This window comes from Saccoglossus kowalevskii, chromosome 8, assembly GCF_978046115.1.
Source record: "Saccoglossus kowalevskii chromosome 8, keSacKowa6.1, whole genome shotgun sequence".
NCBI classification, from domain to species: domain Eukaryota; kingdom Metazoa; phylum Hemichordata; class Enteropneusta; family Harrimaniidae; genus Saccoglossus; species Saccoglossus kowalevskii.
This window is the reverse complement of record NC_140648.1, coordinates 33,626,245-33,644,273: the sequence shown is the minus strand read 5'-3', so window position 1 is coordinate 33,644,273 and position 18,029 is coordinate 33,626,245. Positions and strand designations below refer to the sequence as shown.

The 18,029-nt window shown below is 37.1% G+C and overlaps 1 protein-coding gene across 2 annotated transcripts in view; it reads left to right on the top strand.

Moving 5' to 3' along the window:
• The window catches only part of LOC102810059 (lysosomal leucine aminopeptidase-like), a 45,784-nt gene extending 28,560 nt beyond the window's left edge, over window positions 1-17,224 (top strand). For both annotated transcript variants that reach the window (XM_085502512.1, XM_085502511.1), the window contains 4 exons: window positions 10,019-10,159; window positions 10,385-10,570; window positions 12,947-13,053; window positions 15,530-17,224. In XM_085502512.1, the coding sequence (XP_085358638.1) occupies window positions 10,019-10,159; window positions 10,385-10,570; window positions 12,947-13,053; window positions 15,530-15,697 (602 nt within the window). In that variant the 3' untranslated portion in view covers window positions 15,698-17,224. The remainder of the gene's footprint in view (window positions 1-10,018; window positions 10,160-10,384; window positions 10,571-12,946; window positions 13,054-15,529) is intronic.
• Window positions 17,225-18,029: the final 805 nt, after the last annotated feature.

Below are 18,029 nucleotides of genomic sequence, written 5' to 3'. Positions count from 1 at the left end.
CCACAGGACAGGTTGCCATTCTTGTGGGATTGATTACCCATCCACAGGACAGGTTGCCATTCTTAAAGGATTGGTTACCCATCCACAGGACAGGTTGCCATTCTTGTAGGATTGATTACCCATCCACAGAACAGGTTGCCATTCTTAAAGGATTGGTTACCCATCCACAGGACAGGTTGCCATTCTTGTGGGATTGATTACCCATCCACAGGACAGGTTGTCATTTTTGTAGGATTGGTTACCCATCCAAAGGACAGGTTGCCATTCTTAAAGGATTGGTTACCCATTCACAGGACAGGTTGCCATTCTTGTAGGATTGGTTACCCATTTACAGGACAGGCTGCCATTCTTGTAGAATTGATTACCCATCCACAGGACAGATTGTCATTCTTAAAGGATTGGTTAACCCATCCATGTGACTGGTAGCCATTATTGTAGGATTGATCACCCATCCACAGGACAGGTTGCCATTCTTGTAGGATTGATTACCCATCCACAGGACAGGTTGCCATTCTTGTAGAATTGATTACCCATCCACAGGACAGATTGTCATTCTTAAAGGATTGGTTAACCCATCCATGTGACAGGTAGCCATTATTGTAGGATTGATCACCCATCCACAGGACAGGTTGCCATTCTTGTAGGATTGATTACCCATCCACAGGACAGGTTGCCATTATTGTAGGATTGATCACCCATCCACAGGACAGGTTGCCATTCTTATAGGATTGGTTACCCATCCAAAAGACAGGTTGCCATTCTTATAGGATTGATTACCCATCCACAGGACAGGTTGCCATTCTTGTAGGATTGATTACCCATCCACAGGACAGGTTGCCATTCTTATAGGATTGGTTACCCATCCAAAAGACAGGTTGCCATTCTTATAGGATTGATTACCCATCCACAGGACAGGTTGCCATTCTTGTAGGATTGATTACCCATTCACAGGACAGGTTGCCATTCTTATAGGATTGGTTACCCATCCACAGGACAGGTTGCAATTCTTATAGGATTGATTACTCATCCACTGGACAGATTGCCATTCTTGTAGGATTGATTACCCATCCACAGGACAGGTTGCCATTCTTATAGGATTGATTACCCATCCACAGGACAGGTTGCCATTCTTATAGGATTGATTACCCATCCACAGGACAGGTTGCCATTCTTAAAGGATTGGTTACCCATCCACAGGACAGGTTGCCATTCTTGTAGGATTGATTCCCCATCCACAGGACAGGTTGCCATTCTTAAAGGATTGTTTACCCATCCAAAGGACAGGTTGCCATTCTTGTAGGATTGATTACCCATCCAAAGGACAGGTTGCCATTCTTAAAGGATTGGTTACCCTTACACAAGAGAAGGTTGCCATTCTTATAGGATTGACTACCCATCCACAGGACAGGTTGCTATTCTTATAGGATTGATTACCCATCCACAGGACAGGTTGCCATTTTTATAGGATTGGTTACCCATCCACAGGACAGGTTGCCATTCTTATAGGATTGGTTACCCATCCAAAAGACAGGTTGCCATTCTTATAGGATTGATTACCCATCCACAGGACAGGTTGCCATTCTTAAAGGATTGGTTACCCATCCACAGGACAGGTTGCCATTCTTGTAGGATTGATTACCCATCCACAGGACAGGTTGCCATTCTTAAAGGATTGTTTACCCATCCAAAGGACAGGTTGCCATTCTTGTAGGATTGATTACCCATCCAAAGGACAGGTTGCCATTCTTGTAGGATTGTTTACCCATCCACAGGACAGGTTGCTATTCTTATAGGATTGGTTACAGATTCACAGGACAGGTTGCCATTCTTGTAGGATTGATTACCCATCCACAGGACAGGTTGCTATTCTTATAGGATTGATTACCCATCCACAGGACAGGTTGCTATTCTTATAGGATTGATTACACATCCACAGGACAGGTTGCCCTTTTTATAAGATTGGTTACATATCCACAGGACAGGTTGCCATTCTTATAGGATTGGTTACCCATCCACAAGAGAAGGTTGCCATTCTTATAGGATTGACTACCCATCCACAGGACAGGTTGCTATTCTTATAGGATTGATTACCCATCCACAGGACAAGTTGCCATTTTTGTAGGATTGGTTACATATCCACAGGACAGGTTGCCATTCTTATAGGATTGGTTACCCATCCACAAGAGATGGTTGCCATTCTTATAGGATTGACTACCCATCCACAGGACAGGTTGCTATTCTTATAGGATTGATTACCCATCCACAGGACAAGTTGCCATTTTTATAGGATTGGTTACATATCCACAGGACAGGTTGCCATTCTTATAGGATTGGTTACCCATCCACAAGAGATGGTTGCCATTCTTATATGATTGACTACCCATCCACAGGACAGGTTGCTATTCTTATAGGATTGATTACCCATCCACAGGACAGGTTGCCATTCTTATAGGATTGGTTACCCATCCACAAGAGAAGGTTGCCATTCTTATAGGATTGCTAATCATCTAAAGGACAGGTTGCCATTCTTCTAGGATTGATTACCCATTCACAGAACAGGTTGCCATTCTTGTAGGATTGATTACCCATCCACTGGACAGGTTGCCATTTTTATAGGATTGGTTACCCATTCACAGGACAGGTTGCCATTCTTATAGGATTGATTACCCATCCACAGGACAGGTTGCCATTCTTATAGGATTGATTACCCATCCACAGGACAGGTTGCCATTCTTAAAGGATTGGTTACCCATCCACAGGACAGGTTGCCATTCTTGTAGGATTGATTCCCCATCCACAGGACAGGTTGCCATTCTTAAAGGATTGTTTACCCATCCAAAGGACAGGTTGCCATTCTTGTAGGATTGATTACCCATCCAAAGGACAGGTTGCCATTCTTAAAGGATTGGTTACCCTTACACAAGAGAAGGTTGCCATTCTTATAGGATTGACTACCCATCCACAGGACAGGTTGCTATTCTTATAGGATTGATTACCCATCCACAGGACAGGTTGCCATTTTTATAGGATTGGTTACCCATCCACAGGACAGGTTGCCATTCTTATAGGATTGGTTACCCATCCAAAAGACAGGTTGCCATTCTTATAGGATTGATTACCCATCCACAGGACAGGTTGCCATTCTTAAAGGATTGGTTACCCATCCGCAGGACAGGTTGCCATTCTTGTAGGATTGATTACCCATCCACAGGACAGGTTGCCATTCTTAAAGGATTGTTTACCCATCCAAAGGACAGGTTGCCATTCTTGTAGGATTGATTACCCATCCAAAGGACAGGTTGCCATTCTTGTAGGATTGTTTACCCATCCACAGGACAGGTTGCTATTCTTATAGGATTGGTTACAGATTCACAGGACAGGTTGCCATTCTTGTAGGATTGATTACCCATCCACAGGACAGGTTGCTATTCTTATAGGATTGATTACCCATCCACAGGACAGGTTGCTATTCTTATAGGATTGATTACACATCCACAGGACAGGTTGCCCTTTTTATAAGATTGGTTACATATCCACAGGACAGGTTGCCATTCTTATAGGATTGGTTACCCATCCACAAGAGAAGGTTGCCATTCTTATAGGATTGACTACCCATCCACAGGACAGGTTGCTATTCTTATAGGATTGATTACCCATCCACAGGACAAGTTGCCATTTTTGTAGGATTGGTTACATATCCACAGGACAGGTTGCCATTCTTATAGGATTGGTTACCCATCCACAAGAGATGGTTGCCATTCTTATAGGATTGACTACCCATCCACAGGACAGGTTGCTATTCTTATAGGATTGATTACCCATCCACAGGACAAGTTGCCATTTTTATAGGATTGGTTACATATCCACAGGACAGGTTGCCATTCTTATAGGATTGGTTACCCATCCACAAGAGATGGTTGCCATTCTTATATGATTGACTACCCATCCACAGGACAGGTTGCTATTCTTATAGGATTGATTACCCATCCACAGGACAGGTTGCCATTCTTATAGGATTGGTTACCCATCCACAAGAGAAGGTTGCCATTCTTATAGGATTGCTAATCATCTAAAGGACAGGTTGCCATTCTTCTAGGATTGATTACCCATTCACAGAACAGGTTGCCATTCTTGTAGGATTGATTACCCATCCACTGGACAGGTTGCCATTTTTATAGGATTGGTTACCCATTCACAGGACAGGTTGCCATTCTTATAGAATTGGTTACCCATCCACAAGAGAAGGTTGTCATTCTTGTATGATTGATTACTCATCCAAAGGACAGGTTGCCAGTCTTCTAGGATTGATTACCCATCCACAGGACAGGTTGCCATTCTTGTAGGATTGATTACCCATCCACAGGACAGGTTGCCATTTTTATAGGATTGGTTACCCATCCACAGGACAGGTTGCCATTCTTCTAGGATTGATTACCCATTCACAGGACAGGTTGCCATTCTTGTAGGATTGATTACCCATCCACAGGACAGGTTGCCATTTTTATAGGATTGGTTACCCATCCACAAGAGAAGGTTGCCATTCTTATAGGATTGACTACCCATCCACAGGACAGGTTGCTATTCTTACAGGATTGATTACCCATCCACAGGACAGGTTGCCATTTTTATAGGATTGGTTACCCATCCACAGGACAGGTTGCCATTCTTATAGGATTGGTTACCCATACACAAGAGAAGGTTGCCATTCTTATAGGATTGACTACCCATCCACAGGATAGGTTGCTATTCTTATAGGATTGATTACCCATCCAAAAGACAGGTTGTCATTCTTATAGGATTGATTACCCATCCACAGGACAGGTTGCCACTCTTAAAGGATTGGTTACCCATCCACAGGACAGGTTGCCATTCTTGTAGGATTGATTACCCATCCAAAGGACAGGTTGCCATTCTTATATGATTGATTACCCATCCACAGGACAGGTTGCCATTCTTGTAGGATTGATTACCCATCCAAAGGACAGGTTGCCATTCTTATAGGATTGGTTACCCATCCACAGGACAGGTTGCCATTCTTAAAGGTTTGTTTACCCATCCAAAGGACAGGTTGACATTCTTGTAGGATTGATCAACCATCCAAAGGACAGGTTGCCATTCTTGTAGAATTGTTTACCCATCCACAGGACAGGTTGCTATTCTTATAGGATTGGTTACCGATTCACAGGACAGGTTGCCATTCTTGTAGGATTGATTACCCATCCACAGGACAGGTTGCTATTCTTATAGGATTGACTACCCATCCACAGGACAGGTTGCTATTCTTATAGGATTGATTACCCATCCGCAGGACAGGTTGTCATTTTTATAGGATTGGTTACCCATCCACAGGACAGGTTGCCATTCTTATAGGATTGGTTACCCATCCAAAAGACAGGTTGCCATTCTTATAGGATTGATTACCCATCCACAGGACAGGTTGCCATTTTTATAAGATTGGTTACATATCCACAGGACAGGTTGCCATTCTTATAGGATTGGTTACCCATCCACAAGAGAAGGTTGCCATTCTTATAGGATTGACTACCCATCCACAGGACAGGTTGCTATTCTTATAGGATTGATTACCCATCCACAGGACAAGTTGCCATTTTTATAGGATTGGTTACATATCCACAGGACAGGTTGTCATTCTTATAGGATTGGTTACCCATCCACAAGAGATGGTTGCCATTCTTATAGGATTGACTACCCATCCACAGGACAGGTTGCTATTCTTATAGGATTGATTACCCATCCACAGGACAGGTTGTCATTTTTATAGGATTGGTTACCCATCCACAGGACAGGTTGCCATTCTTATAGGATTGGTTACCCATCCAAAAGACAGGTTGCCATTCTTATAGGATTGATTACCCATCCACAGGACAGGTTGCCATTTTTATAAGATTGGTTACATATCCACAGGACAGGTTGCCATTCTTATAGGATTGGTTACCCATCCACAAGAGAAGGTTGCCATTCTTATAGGATTGACTACCCATCCACAGGACAGGTTGCTATTCTTATAGGATTGATTACCCATCCACAGGACAAGTTGCCATTTTTATAGGATTGGTTACATATCCACAGGACAGGTTGTCATTCTTATAGGATTGGTTACCCATCCACAAGAGATGGTTGCCATTCTTATAGGATTGACTACCCATCCACAGGACAGGTTGCTATTCTTATAGGATTGATTACCCATCCACAGGACAGGTTGCCATTCTTATAGGATTGGTTACCCATCCACAAGAGAAGGTTGCCATTCTTATAGGATTGCTAATCATCTAAAGGACAGGTTGCCATTCTTCTAGGATTGATTACCCATTCACAGAACAGGTTGCCATTCTTGTAGGATTGATTACCCATCCACTGGACAGGTTGCCATTTTTATAGGATTGGTTACCCATTCACAGGACAGGTTGCCATTCTTATCGAATTGGTTACCCATCCACAAGAGAAGGTTGCCATTCTTGTAGGATTGATTACCCATCCACAGGACAGGTTGTCATTCTTATAGAATTGGTTACCCATCCACAAGAGAAGGTTGCCATTCTTATAAGATTGGTTACATATCCACAGGACAGGTTGCCATTCTTATAGGATTGGTTACCCATCCACAAGAGAAGGTTGCCATTCTTATAGGATTGGTTACCCATCCACAGGACAGTTTGCCATTCTTATAAGATTGATTACCCATCCACAGGACAGGTTGCCATTTTTATAGGATTGGTTACCCATCCACAAAGGAAGGTTGCCAAAATTGCTATGACCATACACCACTTCATCTTGTTTTATATGAATTTTATAAGAACTTGTTGTAGGAATCTATTAACATTTTTGTCATGGTTTTCTTATATAATTATCACATTAAACAAAACAAGAACAAATTATTTTTTTATTTTTAGCTCCGCTGTCGACTTTGTCGAGCGGAGCTTATCATATGAGTGATTGTCCGTCGTCGTCGTCCGTGTCAATGTTTTACTTTTTCGACCTCTTCTTGAAAACTACAAGCCTGAATGCTTTGATACTTCGTGTATATGTACCTTGGGTAGACCTCTCTCAGATTTGTTCATTTCATGATGATTTCTTCAATTCTCTAATTTTGGTGAATATTTTTGTCATTTTTGGTAAAAAGTGATATTTTCGACTTCTTGTTAAAAACCGCAAGTTCAATTGCTTTGATATTAAGTATATAGGTACTATATGTGGACCTCACTCACATTTGTTCATTTTGTAATGATATCTTCAATTCTCTAATTTTGGTGAATATTTTTGTCATTTTTGGTAAAAGTGATGTTTTCAACTTCTTGTTAAAAACTGCAAGTCCAATTGCTTTGATATTACATATATAGGTACTACATGTGTTTCTCTCTCAGATTTGTTCATTTTGTGATGATGTCTTCAATTCTCTAATTTTGCTTAATATTTTTGTAATTTTTGGTAAAAAGTAATATTTTTGACTTCTTGTTAAAAACCAAAAGTTCAATTGCTTTGATATTACATATATAGATACTACATGTAGACCTTTCTCAGATTTGTTCATTTCGTGATGATATCTTCAATTCTCTAATTTTGGTTAATATTTTTGTCATTTTTGGTAAAAAGTAATATTTTCGACTTCTTGTTAAAAACCAAAAGTTCAATTGCTTTGATATTACATATATAGATACTACATGTAGACCTTTTTAGTCCCCGTTCGGACGGAGTCCGAAAACGGGGACTTATGTTTTGCCCTTTGTGCGTCCGTCCGTGCGTCCGTGCGTCCGTGCGTCCGTGATCACCTGTATCTCGAACATGCATGGACCGATTATGTTTAAACTTCACTCATACATCACACATTATATGGGACATATGCACATGCATTTTTTTCATGATCTGATTAACGATAGCCGAATAGCGGCCATTTTAAGGCCGAAAATGCATCAAAATGGCACATTTTCACCATTCCGGACCCGGATCTCAGTTATGCATGGACGGATTTCGTTCAAATTTGGTACATACATTAAACATAATAGGACCTTGATGCACGTCATTTTTTTTTTCGGATCAAGTTCGAAATGGCCGACTGGCGGCCATTTTGTTTTAAAGAATTCAGTTCTGGATCCGTATCAGAGACATGTCTGGATTGATCAAGTTCAAACTTCACACACACAAGGTACATCATGTCACAAATATGTATGTGCATTTGTTTCATGATCCCATTAACGATAGCCAAATGGCGGCCGCTTTAAGGCCGAAAATGCATTGAAATCGCACATTTTCACCATTCCGGACCCAGATCTCAGTTATGCATTGACGGATTTCATTCAAATTTGGTACATACATTAAACATAATAGGACCTTGATGCACGTCATTTTTTTTTTCAGATCAAGTTCGAAATGGCCGACTGGCGGCCATTTTGTTTTAAAGAATTCAGTTCTGGATCCGTATCCGAGACATGTCTGGATTGATCAAGTTCAAACTTCACACACACAAGGTACATCATGTCACAAATATGTATGTGCATTTGTTTCATGATCCCATTAACGATAGCCAAATGGCGGCCGCTTTAAGGCCGAAAATGCATTGAAATCGCACATTTTCACCATTCCGGACCCAGATCTCAGTTATGCATGGACGGATTTCATTCAAATTTGGTACATACATTAAACATAATAGGACCTTGATGCACGTCATTTTTTTTTTCAGATCAAGTTCGAAATGGCCGACTGGCGGCCATTTTGTTTTAAAGAATTCAGTTCTGGATCCGTATCCGAGACATGTCTGGATTGATCAAGTTCAAACTTCACACACACAAGGTACATCATGTCACAAATATGTATGTGCATTTGTTTCATGATCCCATTAACGATAGCCAAATGGCGGCCGCTTTAAGGCCGAAAATGCATTGAAATCGCACATTTTCACCATTCCGAACCCGGATCTCAGTTATGCATGGACGGATTTTGTTCAAATTCGGTACTTACATTAAACATAATAGGACCTTGATGCACGTCATTTTTTTTTTCGGATCAAGTTCGAAATGGCCGACTGGCGGCCATTTTCTTAAAGAATTCAGTTCTGGATCCGTATCCAAGACATGTCTGGATTGATCAAGTTCAAACTTCACACACACATGGTGCATCATGTCACAAATAGATATGTGCATTTGTTTCATGATCCGCTTAGCAATAGCTGAATGATGGCCATTTTAAGGCCGAAAATGCATTAAAATCACGTATTTTCACAATTCCAGAACCGGATCTCAGTCATGCATGCATGGATTTTGTTCAGATTTAGTACAATGTGTTGTACATATGCAGGTGCATTTCGGTCATGATCTGCTTTGAATGTATATGTCACTCAAATATGAACGGAACGGGGACGTGTCATTGACAATGACTTGTTCAGATTTGTTCATTTCGTGATGATATCTTAAATTCTCTAATTTTGGTGAATATTTTTGTCATTTTTGGTAGAAAATGATATTTTCGACTTCTTGTTAAAAACTGTAAGTCCGATTGCTTTGATACTATACATATTATTCATTTTCTAATGATGTCTTCAGTTCTTTAATTGAAATGTGCATTGCTAACAGTGGAGCTATCTCAGCCGATAGGCTGCTTGTTTTGTTAGTTTGCAGGTTATTGTAGCAATGTACAGTCAATGAAATTGAAAACTTTGGGGAGAATAAATCCTGTAGTTCAGGAGTAAAATAATGTAACAGCTTCACTGAGCTGAACAAAATATTGAAAATATGCCCTCTAGTGTTGAACATGGGAGATAGGACCTATTGATACTAAATAGCGCCACCACAGGGCAAATAATTCAGTGCTTTTATTGTGTCATACTGTAAAACAGTATATTGTTATTGCAGGACAGTTTCAGGACAGATACATGTGGATACATTTTTTCAAGTATCTAACTCTCTGTCATGATGATCTTAAAAATGTCAGTTCAAAATGTAATTTTTTGTCATTTGGAAATGTGAGGAATACAGTATATTTAAATTTATTTGTTTGTAATTATTAGGAACTTACAACAACCAGTATATGATATTAAACCTTAATCTTATTACTCTGAACCAAACTATCAGGGATGATGCATTCTGGGTTGTTGAGCAAATGCCGTCCAAGGTAGAATCTGGGGACCAGACTGCCATTCTCAGATCAGGTAATTTTATATTATCTCATTAAAAAGTACATCGCTAGTATCCGAATAAGTTACTGACTTATTTTTTAATCGTTTTATTTTTTCTTGAATGGGTCAAGTTTGGTCAAGGAGAAGTGGTCAAAAATGATAATAACTAAAAAGAAATCTAGCCTCCTGATCACTCTGCATGAAGCATTTTTTTGTGCAACCACAAACATTCATTTTTGAATTTCATTCAATCTGCAGGTTACTGGCCGTCTTACAACATACCATTTTACGAAAGTATTTACAATATGAGTGGATATCCAGCGATTGTTGAAAAGTTTGGACTTGATTATTCATATCAGCTAGCTCCAAGAGCAAAAATATTCCGAAGAGACCAGGGAAAAGTGTCCAATTTTGATGATATGAAGTCGATAATGAGATATAATGGTAAGTCAACAGAAAATATTAATCTGTGTCGATATAGCAAAATATCTGCCATCCGTGTGTCAATATATAACTAATAATAACTGACTGGAGTTTAATATGCTTTCCTGTATCTGCTTCTGCTATTTGCTCCATGCTTAATATGTAATTAAGTCATAATTTAATGATCATGTATGCAATTTCGATGTACCTTTGTTTCTACTGGTGATGCTAGTCTAATAAAGAAAATAATAGCTGTATACGGTGATAGATTTTGAATTTGTTAGTTATGTAATGTTAAATTTCTCTGCTGTCATCAAAGATAGTGGAACTGCTCATAGGGTAGAATAGAATAGAACAATCTTAAAGAAAATTTCCACACAAAAAATGAAGCATTTTCACAAAACATTCTAAAAGTGTGATAAATATTATATTACTACCGCAGTTGTCCGAGTATAAACCTCTGCTCAAGTATAAGCCCCCCCTCCAAATTTGCAGCATTTTACAAGTCATTTATCTGATTATAAGCCCCCCCCCCCAATTTTCCGTCAATTTGCCGTTTTCCCGGAGGGGTTTATACTCAGACATCTACGGTATAAAATATTGTGTCATCTGCTTTCATATGATGGCATTATATTTATTTTTACATATGGTTACGTGACATACAATGATTTTGTATGCTGACATGATTCAGAGATACTTGGGTACAAAATTTTGTTTTATGATCTAATTTGAGTTTGACTGTTAACAATTCAAAACTTTGAATATGTTAATAAGCCAAGATGACTTATTTGAAGATGGCATATTTGAATCAGACTTTGTATGAGGACAGCACTTATTAGGTTGCAGGCGAAAAGTATCGTATTTTCTTTATTTGAAGCCAACATAAACCAAATATTTTATGCGAAATCATTAAAATACATCTTCCTTAGTCCATAGACTTGCTTCAGTCATTTACATGACGTAGTCCGATACAGAGACTTATGTTTTGGCATCCGTCGTCATTTCTCAGAGACACCGGGACAGATTTTCTTAAAAGCTAGTACAGAGGCAAGTCATAATGGGAGACATATGCACACTTTTACCCGACTGGCGGATTTTTGTTCCAAAAAAAACAAAAATCAACATTTGGACATGTCATCAATCGTTTCTCGGACATGCCTTTACTGATTTCATTCTAACTTGGCATTGACATCAGTTATGGTGGGTTAAAGTTGCACATCATTTTTTTGTTGATTCGATTCAAAATGGCGGACTGGTGGCCATTTTGTTTTTTTATGAGTGTTCTGTTCATTTTACAAAGATGATTGTACAGATTTGGGTTAAATTTTGTACAAAGCCAAAATATAATGAGTTAAATATTGTTTTCAGTTATTTTTTCTTTTTCATTGAAATTTAGCTGAATGGCGGCAATTTTTTGTCAAAAACAAATAAAATCACAAAATTGAAACATGTCATCAACCGTTTCTTGGACATGCCTTGACCTATTTCATGCAAACTTGGTGTTGACATCAGTGATAGTGGGTTACTGAGGCAAGTCATTGTTTTTTCGTGATTCAATTCAAAATGGTGGACTGGTGACCATTTTGTTTTTTGTGAGTGTTCTGCTAATTATACAGAGATAATTGTAGATTTGGGTTAAATTTGGTAAAGGCAAGATATAATGGATTAAATGTTTTTTGTTTTGTTTTTTAAAGTTGGTACATCACAAATCATGATAAATGTTAATATCGCTTTGTTTTATTTGTTGACCTTCAACTGACAGCCATTAATTGTTCCAAAAATCAACATTTGGACATTTCATTAACAGTTTTCTGGGGTATGCCCTGACCAATTTTATTCAAACTTAGTCTTTATACCTGTTTCATGCACATTTGTAGTTAATATGCTAAATGCTATCCAATATTTTAACATAATCTGACTATGCTTTTCATAGTTTGACCAAGTCACTATAACATGGCAGGGACTATGTCATTGTCAATGACTTGTTAATAAAGCAAATGGTTTACACTGAAATCAGCAAAGGCATGTTTATTCTTTTAAATGTATATTTGTTTATAAACCCAAAGGTTTTCATTTGAAATCACTCTTATTCATATGAAAACTAAACGACTGGATTAGCTTGGCAGGTGCCTCCCCTATTCTATGAAGTACCGGGTACTTGCACATCAATCTGACATAAATGTACATCACTGCACGTTCGCATAAAATGTACATTTGAGGTCTTGTTATTCAGGTTTTTGAATACTTTATGACATGCACCTTAACTTAGCTGACTCTGCTGACTTTATTAGTTGTTAGAGGAAGAAATCTAAACACTCAACACATGTAACATGTGTGTACAATACTTTGTGGTAACTTACTATTATATCATAATTTTTGTGTTTCACTTTCTTGCAGATTATTTACACGATCCATATTCAGAAATGAATTCGTGCAATACTATATGTTGTCGTGGCGACCTTAATATCAAAAATCCTCGTGCTCAGGGTTGCTATGATACAAAGGTGAAATATGCAAATATTAATTGTTACTAAGTTTAAAAATCATTTATTGTTAGATTTAGAGATATAAAGTTGGTCATACATAGTGATTAATTATGCGTTCAGAATGACTATAATTTGAGTCAGTAGTCAAGCTGCATACACCATTGAGAATTCAATCTACTACGCTGGCAACATTTCTGTGTGTTACTGCTCAAACTATTTTACATTTGAGATAAAGATTATAAACAATCACAATTCAGAATTCAGATGCCTTCTATAGTGTTCTGATTCAACACAGTACATGTATGTTATACATTCATCACAGTACTTCTTTATTCATCACAGTACTTCTTTATTCATCACAGTACTTCTTTATCCATCACAGTACTTCTTTATCCATCACAGTACTTCTTTATTCATCACAGTACTTCTTTATTCCCATCACAGTACTTCTTTATCCATCACAGTACTTATTCATCCTACTTCTTATCCATCACAGTACTTCTTTATCCATCACAGTACTTCTTTATTCATCACAGTACTTCTTTATTCCATCACAGTACTGTACTTCTTTATTCATCACAGTACTTCTTTATTCATCACAGTACTGTATACACCAGTACTTCTTATTCATCACAGTACTTCTTTATTCATCACAGTACATGTATTTATTCATCACAGTTACTTCTTAATTCATCACAGTACTTTCTTTATCCTCACAGTACTTCTTTATTATCACAGTACATTTTATAATTGCATCACAGTTATTCTTATTCATCACAGTACTTCTTTATCATCACAGTACTTCTTCATCATCACATGTTACTTCTTTATCCATCACAGTACTTCTTTATTCATCACAGTACTTCTTTATCCATCACAGTACTTCTTTTTCATCATCTACAGTACTTCTTTATCCATCCATTACTTACTTTCATCATCACAGTACTTCTCTTTATTCATCACAGTACTTCTTTATCCATCACAGTACTTCTTTATCCATCACAGTACTTCTTTATCCATCACAGTACATGTATGTTATACATTCATCACAGTACTTCTTTATTCATCACAGTACTTCTTTATCCATCACAGTACTTCTTTATCCATCACAGTACTTCTTTATTCATCACAGTACTTCTTTATCCATCACAGTACTTCTTTATTCATCACAGTACTTCTTTATTCATCACAGTACTTCTTTATCCATCACAGTACTTCTTTATTCATCACAGTACTTCTTTATCCATCACAGTACTTCTTTATCCATCACAGTACTTCTTTATTCATCACAGTACTTCTTTATCCATCACAGTACTTCTTTATCCATCACAGTACTTCTTTATTCATCACAGTACTTCTTTATTCATCACAGTACTTCTTTATCCATCACAGTACTTCTTTATCCATCACAGTACTTCTTTATCCATCACAGTACTTCTTTATTCATCACAGTACTTCTTTATCCATCACAGTACTTCTTTATTCATCACAGTACTTCTTTATCCATCACAGTACTTCTTTATTCATCACAGTACTTCTTTATTCATCACAGTACTTCTTTATCCATCACAGTACTTCTTTATTCATCACAGTACTTCTTTATTCATCACAGTACTTCTTTATCCATCACAGTACTTCTTTATCCATCACAGTACTTCTTTATCCATCACAGTACTTCTTTATTCATCACAGTACTTCTTTATTCATCACAGTACTTCTTTATTCATCACAGTACTTCTTTATCCATCACAGTACTTCTTTATCCATCACAGTACTTCTTTATTCATCACAGTACTTCTTTATCCATCACAGTACTTCTTTATCCATCACAGTACTTCTTTATCCATCACAGTACTTCTTTATTCATCACAGTACTTCTTTATTCATCACAGTACTTCTTTATCCATCACAGTACTTCTTTATCCATCACAGTACTTCTTTATCCATCACAGTACTTCTTTATCCCCAGAAACATTGGATAGCAAAGATTGGCTCATTGGCTTTACAGACTAATAGTCTATTTGTTCATACATTCTACCATGTGTCCCTCAGAACATTCTTTTTTGTTCATGTTTAAAATAATAAATTTGACCATGACTTCTAAATTGTCAGTCATGGTACTGATTTACATTTACATATCTTCTTTATCCCCAGAAACATTGGATAGCAAAGATTGGCTCATTGGCTTTACAGACTAATAGTCTATTTGTTCATACATTCTACCATGTGTCCCTCAGAACATTCTTTTTTGTTCATGTTTAAAATAATAAATTTGACCATGACTTCTAAATTGTCAGTCATGGTACTGATTTACATTTACATATATATTTCTGTACATCATTTTCTCTAAAAAATGGAAATTTCGACATTGAACTATGAGAAAGGAAAATTCAACTAAATCATTGCAATATTGCATCAGAGTTTTCATAGTGAATTGAAAATCACTTGTTTGTGATCTGATTTAATACAGCCATCTTTATTTGTCTTCTTGTAGGTTTCTGATTTCTTCATGGCCAAGCAGCTGACATCGGAGGCCATCAGTGGACCAACAATCGGGACAGGGTTACAGCCATTTAAATGGACTGATAGATTTCCTGATTCCCATATTGGGGTGCCACAAAGCTACAATTTTCATTTTATTCACATGCGGCCAGAGCTTTGATAACTGATTCAAATTGCTTTTCTTTACTGTTGCTACTTAATTGTACTGTAATTGCATGAAATGTACATTTTTTAAATTCAACAGTTTATTATTACCTTGCCCGTACCATCAAAGATGGAAGGGAAAGGTATATTAAGGGAAAGATTTTGTCCGTTGTTGTTTTTGTCGTCGTCGTTAATAATTGTTATTGTGTGCATAATAACTTTACTAATTCTATTCCAAACTTCATCAAACTTGGTCACTTTATTCATCAGTATAATGTCTTCCATGAGTTTGAACAACAGATGTCCTGTATGAAAATATCTTGCAAAAATTGAGAAAATCTGATAAAATATTTTGACTGTTTCGACTTGACTAATCACTGGTGATACACATCAAAGGTCACTGATCTCAGTGGAAATATGCATTGTTGTATGTGTTCAATGAAGCAAATGATTTATTTTGTAATAATATCCTTGGTAATGTATCTCAGAATCCCATATTGGGTTTCAAAACCAACTCATGGAGAGATTGCACAGTCTGATACACATTTTTAAACCTACCAATAAAATCTTTACAGAAAACAAGATGTCAGAAAATCAATATAAGCACTCCTATGAACTGGGTGCCAAACTTTGATCAAGATCTGAAGCTAATAGAAAATATGTTTAGTTCAAAGTTATCAAATCAAAATCAATACATAAAAAGCAAAACATTTCATCCACATTTTAAAAAGAAAATTGTTCTAAAATATATGTATTCTGTATTTGACAAACAGTTCATTCGACAAATGAAAACTCGCAGGAATATGTTTCAGCTATTAGAACAGAATGATAGTTTTCATAATACTAGTTTAAAAACGCACTTCGAAGATTGCAGTGTTTGAAGATTTGGATTCTCAGGAGGCAACAGTACTGTTGACTTCTCCCTCCACTGGACACCAACTAACTATTTAAGTTGATTTGCATACAAAGCAGAGCTTGCAACATGATAGCTATTCATAAAGGGTGTTGTTTTTACTTTTCATATAATACAGTAGTCACACAATGAGGCAGTTTGTATTTGTCTCAGTGAATCATTAATTTTTGACAGACACCTGTACAAAAAATTTGGACAAAAGCCAGCTAAGATTTTCTGTTATCTTGCATGTTTTATGAATCTATTCACGTCTAAATGCAGAACTTTTTTTTTGCGATGAGGCATTTATTTTTATACTAAAATATCTGAATTACTTTGAATAAAACTGAAAATTATGTCCCTTAAAATAATTAAACAAATAAACAAATAAGGCACCAATGTTTTTGTAAGATATTTACATTTTTTAAGGACATTCGGTAGACTGATTCCCCACTGTTGGTTCAACCCCAAAACTTGTTTGTATTCAAAATTAATTATGACAATGCATATTTATATTGAAACAAACTGTGATAAAGGGAATTATATTATATAACAAAGGGCAAGGTCACCAGAGTTCAACTATGTTTTATTTTCATTTCAGTGATTTGGGATACTTTGAATAAATGGTTATTTTTTGGTGTTCAAATCTAATTTGCATATGATAAACACATTTTGTCCAGATTTATCTCATAAATTTATCTCGTATCTCATTAACCTTTTCATCACCAAACTTTTTTGCCCAAAATTTTCTGCACTTTTTTCTTATATTCTTCAATAGTTTTGGAAATAAACCCTAATTTTTTAGCCAACAGACAAAATTTGAGTCAATTTTTAGTATTTTCTCCAAAATATTTGCTATTTTTGTTCCAATCTTCTGAAGAAAAGTGCAGACTATAAACAGGACTATTTTGTGAATTTGTGATGAAAAAAGGGAACTGGTGGTGAGAAGGTTAATGAAAGTCTTGAAAGTGCTGACTGAGAACTAACATTTATGATAGTTTATTTTGGATATACCTGTATATTCAAAATAGAAATCAAATTGACCAATCCAGAAATGGTATTGTGACATATTTGATGCTGCACCGAGTGCATATATGGAGAGAATTGTCCAATATCAAGTGGTATACCCAACTTCGGCGGGGGGTTATTGCTATTATATTATACCAGTGTATTGACAATTCGATAAAACTAGTTTACTTGTATCTACTATTAGATCATGATTATGGCCCTTGAACATGAATATTTATAAGGATAGCATGTAGGTGTACACTGAATGCATAGTTTGGATCATTAAAACAACAAATTTCCACATTTTCATTCCAGTTTTTGGATTGTAATTTTCCCATTGAAAGTACAGTAGTGAAACAAATCAGTTTTGTGACTCATCATACTACTTGTAACTGTGGATATTTGACGTTCAGTGGTACTTGGTTCGACCGAAGTTTGAGACGCGGCG